This window comes from Malus sylvestris, chromosome 9 (genome assembly GCF_916048215.2).
Source record: "Malus sylvestris chromosome 9, drMalSylv7.2, whole genome shotgun sequence".
Classification (NCBI taxonomy): Eukaryota; Viridiplantae; Streptophyta; class Magnoliopsida; order Rosales; family Rosaceae; genus Malus; species Malus sylvestris.
In genome coordinates, this window is record NC_062268.1 from 30,737,812 (window position 1) to 30,747,466 (window position 9,655).

At 43.6% G+C, this 9,655-nt stretch overlaps 1 protein-coding gene across 1 annotated transcript; it reads left to right on the plus strand.

Annotated features, from left to right (window-relative positions):
• LOC126582200 (uncharacterized) lies at positions 1 to 2,057 on the plus strand. Its single transcript, XM_050246240.1, has 4 exons — positions 1 to 208; positions 1,206 to 1,272; positions 1,353 to 1,539; positions 1,660 to 2,057. The coding sequence occupies exons 1-4, from the start codon at positions 89 to 91 to the stop codon at positions 1,700 to 1,702; spliced, it is 417 nt and encodes a 138-aa protein (XP_050102197.1). The 5' UTR covers positions 1 to 88; the 3' UTR covers positions 1,703 to 2,057.
• Positions 2,058 to 9,655: the final 7,598 nt, after the last annotated feature.

Consider the following 9,655-nt stretch of genomic DNA (forward strand, 5'->3'; position numbering starts at 1 on the left):
ATTACCCGGAAAATGTAATAAGCATCCGCGTATTACAGGAAGGGCGTACGAAACCCAAAGAAATTAAGGAAGCGGAAGAAAAGCGGGGATGGGAATGGAAGGAGACAAGGAAGACGAGAGAAAGGAAGCAGCAATCGCATCCACGCCGTGTCTGCAGCCCAATTACAAGCCCAAATCCCTCACCCAAACCCAGCTATCCAAGTTCCAGGTACTCTCGCCACCACCGCCACTTTGGTCTCTGTTTTGTTTGTGCATTTTTTGTTCTGTTATTTGAAGCTCTGATGGAACAATCAGTTTAATTGGGTCCTTGTAGCTGCTGCTAGTTCTATAATCTTTTCACCATTTTAGTTTGTCTTGATTGTTAGGCTGCCTCTGAGCTTTCATTGGGTTGGGTAATTGTTGATTTAACCGCTCCTGAATATGTTATAATCTTCATTAAAAGATGAGTTTTTGCTCACCACTCTTTAGTGGTGGTGGTATACTCACCACCCATTGATTGCCGTCGATGAGTTTGAATCTCAATATTTTTGTAGTAGAATGATTAAATCAGACACGTCTAACGGAAATCAGTGGGTGCTGACCACCTCTGAACTAGGAAAGGTTCTTGGGTGCTGGCAGCTGTGCCAAGTCACCATTCTTTCACCCAAGACCGACACAAGGGATAAACCCTCCCTTCATTCGGGTCCCCCGTGTCTGTCTTGGGTGGGAAGATTGGTAAGGGGGCACAAGCCTTAACTAGGAGAGATTTTTCGGTGTGCCTGGAACATTACCATGTGGTCTTACTATTCCACTCAAATTATATCACATGTATTCGTTTTTACTTAACATACCCTAGAACTCATACATGTGAAATAGTACACAATGTGGCTGAGTGTTCGTGGTACAAGTAAAATTATATCCTGAATTAGCGCGCACAATTAGACAGGACCCATTTACAACCTCACAAGTTAGGAAGCTGCAAGTATTTATGTGTCTGCTAAAAGTTCATGATATTTTCTGGTCTCTGGTTTCCTATCTTGTCACCTGAGGTTTTGGACTGCTTATTAAAAGATCCTCAGCCTTTGGGGTAGTAACAATAGACACTGGAGGGAACTTACGATGCTGAAGGGGCATTAATTACTATCTCCACTTATCCGATGTTCTTTCGTTTATCTTTGTTTAGCGCTTGAATTGCTTCTAGATACTTAAACTCACGAACATTATAGGAGCTGCACCGGAGGAGGTTACAGATCAAATCAAAATCAAAATCAAAGATTGGAAAGAAACCAAAAGGTTCCTTGGTTTCCTCAGTCATGTTTGTTATCTCTCCTGTACAAGTTTATTTTTTGTGTCTAATTTTAGAGGTATTACAGGTAGTGAAGGAAAATCTCACAGCATAGACCTGGCTGCTAGAGATACTGCAAACCAAGATTCAGTCATAACATTTGAAACTTCAACTGTCTGTGACTCTGAGAACCACAAGAATGAAACCAGTTCTGTTGTACAGCATGAGGATATAGCAGTCCGGGCTCCAAAGAAGAGCCACAAGTTACATTGGGGGTATGATATGCATGCTTAGTAATATCCATATATATAACAAAAGTAGCAATAAATGTTATCATTCACCAAAGATATTATTTCGTATATTGGAATTTTTATCTAATGCTACTGTGTTGCTAGGCTCGACACAAAGGAAAGGTGGGAAAGGAAAGCAAACATGTAGAGGATCCGTGGCAACATTTCGCAAATGCCTCTTGAATTTTTCTATTAATTTCGAAGATGTGCCCGAAGGTGCTTGACTTGGGTGATCATGTTGGATTCATTTTCGCACTATAAAGGGTGCAAAAAATAATAGGGGCAATATCCTTTGTATACTTTGTCTCAAGCATTTTTGCTAGATTTTTTATGGCAAAACAATCTGTTCTTTCGCCACTAGTCTTGAGAGATTGTGTTATATCTTTTGCAGATTAACATTAATTTTATGGATATCTGCAGAGAACTGTATGTGCTTCTGTAAAGCTTATTCGGTGTCAATTATGTTGGCTTGTGTTGGTATGGATAAAGCTTATTTGGTGTCATTTATCTTGTGTCATGACCAAATTCTATTCTTATGGAATTCGGGTTCTCATGGAATTTGGTTTGATTTTGTGTGCATTCGTTTTTGCTTGGTAGTGGGCTCTATCTAACACCAAAACCCCCAAATGGGAAATGTTTCTCTGCAATTTTTGGCTATGGTCACTCTCTATCTAGGCTCTCTCCCTTTAACTCGTCTCTGTATTTTTTTTGTCTCAGTTTCCTGATGCAAGTTTTTATTTTGGTCTTGTACTGCAATTTTTTGGGATTACAGATAGAATTTTGATTCTTGGGATGCTAAACTTTGGTTTGTATTCTGATTAGAATTGGTTGTGGGTTGTTGGAATTTTAATTAAATTGAAAATACTGTTGAAAATAATGTTGGAAACTCCGCCTATGTCTTACATGGCCGGTCCCAAGCCCGGATAAAGGAGGAGGGGGAGGGCGTCAGGTAGTCGACAGCCGGCACTCCATGATCACGTCGAATCCTTATGAAAATGAATCCAGAACAAAATCGCACTAAAGCTAGGGCGTCACCCGTAAGTGGCGCGCTGTGTGGCCCAAGCACAGTGATAAGTGAGCAAGGGTCGCTGTATCTCCATCGGCACCCGGATGCAGTGTTAAATGAGCAAGGGGGCCATAGAAACTTCTTTTCGAACGACTCCACTCAAAGTTGTTTGGGAGCATATGCTCCTATCAACTTTACCCGGGACACACAAAAGAAGTACTTTGATCCTATTAGACGGGGGAGGGTGAAAAAGCTAGGACAGAAGGGTAGAGTTCAAGAGAGCAAAATGCGTTTAGGAACGTGGAATATAGGAACCTTAACGGGAAAATCTATGGAAGTAGTGGAAGTTATGGTGAGGAGAAGGATAAATATTATGTGCCTACAAGAAACTAAGTGGGTTGGTAGTAAGGCAAAGGATCTAGAAAACTCAGGGTTTAAACTTTGGTATTCGGGCACAAATAGAACGAGAAACGGTGTTGGCATCATCGTGGACAAGACCTTGGTACAAGATGTTGTAGATGTCAAGAGGGTAGGAGATAGAATCATGGCAATCAAGATTGTAATAGGACAAGAACTTATCAATGTGATTAGTGCGTACGCACCTCAAGTAGGGTTGGATACGAGTTCGAAGGAGAAATTTTGGGAAGATCTTGGAGACTTGGTGCAAGGAATTGCTCAGACGGAGAAGTTATTTATAGGAGGAGATTTAAATGGACACGTGGGCAGGGAGACAGGCAACTATGGAGGTTTTCATGGTGGCCATGGTTTTGGGGAGAGAAACGAGGATGGGGAAGCTATCTTGGATTTTGCAATGGCATATGATCTCTTCTTAGCCAACACCTTCTTTAAGAAGAGAGAAGAACATGTGATCACCTACAAGAGTGGGTCGTCAAAAACACAAATAGATTTTCTTCTAATGAGGAAAGGGGATCGTATAACTTGTAAGGATTGCAAAGTTATACCAGGAGAGAGCGTGGCTAATCAACATCGCTTGTTGGTGATGGATGTACATATCAAAAGAGTAAGACAAAAGAACAAGACTTGGAAGTGCCCAAGGACTAGATGGTGGAATCTAAAAGAAGAAAAACAAGTCATTTTCAAAGAGAAGGTAATCACCCAATGTGTGTGGGATAGAGAGGGGGAAGCTAGCCAAATGTGGGATTCCATGGCTAGTTGTATCCGAAAAGTAGCAAAAGAGGTATTAGGAGAGTCCAAGGGCTTTGCCCCACACCAAAAGGAATCTTGGTGGTGGAATGAGGAGGTACAAACAAAGGTGAAGGCTAAGAAGGAATGTTGTAAAGCCTTATACAAGGAGAGGACCGATGAAAATGGTGAAAGGTATAGAAAAGCGAAGCAAGAGGCGAAGAAAGCTGTCAGAGAAGCTAAGTTAGCGGCTTACGACGATATGTATAAACGACTAGATACCAAAGAAGGAGAGTTGGATATCTATAAACTATCTAGAGCAAGGGAAAAGAAGACAAGGGACCTAAACCAAGTGAGGTGCATCAAGGATGAGGATGGAAAGGTTCTTGCTACAGAGAACGCGGTTAAAGACAGATGGAGAGGTTATTTTCATAATCTTTTCAATGAAGGACATGAAATGAGTGCTTCTTTAGGGGAGTTGAGTAGCTCAGAAGAGTGTAGAAACTACTCTTTTTATCGTCGAATCCGGAAGGAAGAAGTGGTTGTAGCTTTGAAGAAGATGAAGCATAAAAAAGCAATAGGCCCAGACAATATACCAATCGAAGTGTGGAAACTTTTGGGAGAGACAGGTATAACATGGCTCACTGACCTTTTCAATAGGATTTTGAAAACGAAGAAGATGCCAAATGAGTGGCGAACGAGCACTTTGGTGCCTATCTACAAGAATAAGGGCGACGTACAAAATTGCATGAACTATAGGGGTATTAAGCTAATGAGTCATACAATGAAGCTCTGGGAGAGAGTTATTGAGCATAGATTGAGGCAAGAGACACGGGTTTCGGACAACCAATTCGGGTTCATGCCAGGGCGCTCAACCATGGAGGCAATCTATCTCTTACGAAGATTGATGGAAAGATATAGAGATGGGAAAAAGGATTTACACATGGTCTTTATAGATTTGGAAAAAGCGTATGATAGGGTCCCAAGAGACATTCTTTGGAGGATTTTAGAGAAGAAAGGAGTACGAGTAGCATATATCCAAGCTATAAAGGATATGTATGAAGGAGCAAAGACTGCCGTAAGAACTCATGAAGGACAAACCGAAAGCTTTCCCATAACTGTAGGATTACATCAAGGCTCATCCTTAAGTCCTTACCTTTTTGCGTTGGTAATGGATGAGTTAACAGGACATATTCAAGATGATATTCCATGGTGTATGCTTTTCGCAGACGATATAGTGTTGATAGATGAAACTCAGGAAGGGGTAAATGCAAAGCTTAACCTTTGGAGAGAAGTGTTGGAATCTAAAGGTCTTCGCCTAAGCCGATCAAAGACAGAATATATGGAGTGCAAGTTCAGTGCAAATGGAGGCCAAAACGAGTTAGGGGTGAGGATCGGAGATCAAGAAATACCAAAGAGCGACCGTTTTCGTTACCTAGGATCTATCTTGCAAAAGAACGGAGAATTAGATGGAGATCTCAACCATAGAATACAAGCTGGATGGATGAAGTGGAAGAGTGCATCCGGCGTGTTGTGTGACCGTCGTATGCCACTGAAGCTCAAGGGAAAATTTTATAGGACGGCAATAAGGCCGGCGATGCTGTATGGCACAGAATGTTGGGCGGTGAAACATCAACACGTACACAAAATGGGTGTAGCGGAGATGAGGATGCTTCGTTGGATGTGTGGGCACACGAGAAAGGATAAGATTAGGAATGAGGATATCCGGGGTAAAGTAGGAGTAGCCGAAATTGAAGGAAAGATGAGAGAAAATCGGTTACGGTGGTTTGGACATGTGCAAAGAAGGCCTACTGACGCTCCGATTAGAAGATGCGACTATGGGACAGAGGTTCAGGGCCGAAGGGGTAGAGGAAGACCTAGGAAAACTTTGGAAGAGACTCTAAGAAAAGACTTAGAGTACTTGGATCTAACGAAGGACATGACACAGGATCGAGCACAATGGCGTTCTAAAATTCATATAGCCGATCCCACTCAGTGACTTGGATTTTCCAAGTCTCCAACCGAGAAGTTTTCCTCACTCGGGAAATTAAGGGAACACTACCCCAACCTACATGCTCCACTCAGAAAGCTTCAACATACAAGCTTCAACAAAAGAAAATTCAAAGAACTTAGCGAAGAAGGCTTTGGTGTATTTAACACAATACGTTGAAATGAAGGAAAGCTTATTTATTGATATCCCCGATAAGCTACAAATATGTACATATACATGAGTCAAAATAAACACACAAGAGGGAGCCTTCACAAAGGTTGCTTAGGAGAAGTCTCAGCAGTCGGTAGAGCCCCAGAAAGAGAAGGCACCGGAGGGGGATCATTTGGAGCCTCAGTACTGGACAGAACCCTAGAAGGAGGAGGCATCGGAGGTTGATCATTCGGAGCTTCATTACGCGGTACAGCCCCAGAAGACGAAGGCAATAAATGCCTTTGGAACAAACCCACAAATCTCTGATGATCAAGTAAAACCTGACCATCAGTTTCCTTCATTTGGTCCAGCTTCCTCTTCATGTTTGTAGCATAGTCATGTGCGAGCCGGTGCAACTGTTTATTTTCATGCTTGAGCCCTCTAATCTCCTGTTTGAGACTCATCACTTCAGCCGCCAATGATTCAACTTGGCGGGTTCGAGCAAATAGGCGTTGGGCCATATTAGACACAGAACCTGCACACTGAACACTGAGAGCCAGCGAATCCTTAACAGCTAACTCATCAGACCGTTTGGAAAGTAGTCTGTTATCTTTGGGAGTGAGAAGGTTCCTGGCCACCACCGCAGCGGTCATATCATTCTTCATCACGGAATCCCCAACGGTAAGAGGACCAGTAGGGGAGACGAAGGATGGGCGCCATATGTTGTCTGGAGAAGGCGGGGCTGCCTCTTCAACAAGGTTCAAGTCAAAACGACGGTCGGAGGGGCCAGACATTTTCAAAGGTGTTGAAGAGAGAAGAGGTCGGACAAATCAAGATCTTAGAAGTGCAAGAATGAAGCTTCTACTGGTGGAGATTCAAGTGTGCTTTGGAACTTAATGCCAGCCCCTATAAAAATCTGCACTCGACGGAGCTTCAGAAATCGAAGAGGCGCCTGCTCAGAAATCGAAGAGGCGTTTGCTTTCTCAAAAGCTGGGCTGCTTAGAGATCACGAGGGTTGATCTCAGAAATCGAAGAGGCGTTTGCTTTCTCAAAAGTTCGGCTGCTCAAAGACCACGAAGGCCGATCTCAGAAATCAAAGAGGCGCTCGCTTTCTCAAAAGCTGGGCTCCCCAGAGACCACGAGGGCCGATCTCAGAAATCGAAGAGGCACCTACTTTTTCAGCCTTGTCAGCACCTGTCACACGCACACTCAGCTTTGCGGAAATTATGGGCATTCTGTCGAAGACTTCTGGGGAAGTAGAAAACACATGAATCTTACTGTTCAATCACCCATTTCCCACACGCAACAATAGCTCATGGGTACCACAGATAATTTTGCCAAAGTTCTCTGCCAAAGTTGAGCACGTGAAGCTTGCAGCTCCCACTACATCGCTCTGACCAAGAAGGGTAAAAGAATAGCAAAGAAACAGCACTAACAAAGTTTAGACCCATAAATTTTGAAGGTCTAGCTACCATATTATTACCCACAAGGGTAAAGGAACAGTACCACTGCTGGATAATTGGAAAGTCCCTGTGTGTCAACCTCTGTGCTTCGTGGCAAGGTAGACTAGCAAACATGCCCAACCTTTACTCACATTCGAGAAAACACTCCCAATAAGATTGCTTGCTCCAAAATCGAAGAGGCACCGTCCTCCGAATCTCGAGAGCCAGACTCCCAACATGACTACTTTCTTAAAAATCGAAGAGAGGGTAAAGGAACAGTACCATTGCTGGATAATTGGAAAGTCCCTGTGTGTCAACCTCTGTGCTTCGTGGCAAGGTAGACTAGCAAACATGCCCAACCTTTACTCACATTCGAGAAAACACTCCCAACAAGATTGCTTGCTCCAAAATCGAAGAGGCACCGCCCTCCGAATCTCGAGAGCCAGACTCCCAACATGATTACTTTCTCAAAAATCGAAGAGACACTACTCCCCGAATCTTCGAGAGCCAGACCCCCAGCATGATTGCTTTCTCAAAAATCGATGAGGCATCGTTCTCCGAATCAATCGAAGAGGCGCTCGCTTTCTCAAAAGCTGGGCTGCTCAGAGACCACGATGGCCGATCTCAGAAATCGAAGAGCCACCTACTTTTCTAGCCTTGTCAGCACCTGTCACACGCACACTTAGCTTTGCAGAAATTATGGGCATTCTGTCGAAGACTTCTGGTGAAGTAGAAAGCACATGAATCTTACTGTTCAATCACCCACTTCCCACACGCAACAATAGCTCATGGGTACCACAGATAACTTTGCCAAAGTTCTCTGCCAAAGTTGAGCACGTGAAGCTTGCAGCTCCCACTACATCGCTCTGACCAAGAAAGGTAAAAGAATAGCAAAGAAACAGCACTAACAAAGTTTAGACACATAAATTTTGAAGGTCTAGCTACCATATTATTACCCACAAGGGTAAAGGAACAGTACCACTGCTGGATAATTGGAAAGTCCCTGTGTGTCAACCTCTGTGCTTCGTGGCAAGGTAGACTAGCAAACATGCCCAACCTTTACTCACATTCGAGAAAACACTCCCAACAAGATTGCTTGCTCCAAAATCGAAGAGGCACCGTCCTCCGAATCTCGAGAGCCAGACTCCCAACATGACTACTTTCTCAAAAGTGAAGAGAGGGTAAAGGAACAGTACCATTGCTGGATAATTGGAAAGTCCCTGTGTGTCAACCTTTGTGCTTCGTGGCAAGGTAGACTAGCAAACATGCCTAACCTTTACTCACATTCGAGACAACACTCCCAACAGGATTGCTTGCTCCAAAATCGAAGAGGCACCGCCCTCCGAATCTCGAGAGCCAGACTCCCAACATGATTACTTCCTCAAAAATCGAAGAGACACTGCTCTCCGAATCTCGAGAGCCAGACCCCCAGCATGATTGCTTTCTCAAAAATCGAAGAGGCATCGTTCTTCGAATCTCGAGAGCCAGATACCACAGACCACTTTTTCAAAGTGCTCTGACAGAGTTAAAACATGTGAAACTGGCAGCTCCCACTACCGTGCTATGACCAAGCAGGGTAAAGGAATAGCATTACTACTTGTTGTTAGGGAGACTCCTATATATGTCGACCTCCATCCCCAACGGACAGGCAGACCTGCAAAAATGCTCAACCCTTCATCATATCTGAGAGGGCACTCCCAACGAAGCCTTTCGAAATATTCAGCTTTCTTTCCCCCCGATAATACCTCTGCAAACAAGCTATACTAGAGCAAGAATATCTCATATCATCAGGGTTAAAAGCAAGAGTATCCCATATCATGCTTTTTCCCTGTCTTTTCCTTTGGCCTTGTTTTTACCTGCAAGACAAGGAGAAAGAGAGCAATCAGTCAGCACTTGGAATCAAGCTTCCAGCCAGGAACTGACTGCCTGGAACCCCTTACCTGATTACTTACCTGGCATTGCTCTCGAGTACTCATCTTCAACATCTTATGTTTCCAGGGAAGATTCCGCATCTGCTTGAGGAACAGATAGGGCAAGTGCGAAGGATACAAGGAAGCATGTGGAGACAAGCGTAACAGCACACGTGCCGATACATCCATTACTCTGTCAAAAGCAAAAGTATCCCATATCAGCAGGGTGGAACGTACTCTAGATTTGATGGACTTGTTTTGACCCTCAAATTCTTCAGTCGGCCTTATACTCTGGAGGAAACCAGAAAACCCTCCAGCTCAGTTCAAGAATAAGCCTGTGGAAAGTTACTTCTTCAAAAGCAAAAGTATCCCATATCATCTCTTCTCATTTTTCTTCTCTTTATCCTTCATGCTGCTGCAAGATGGGGAGAAGGTGAACAATCAGTCGGAGCTCTGATTG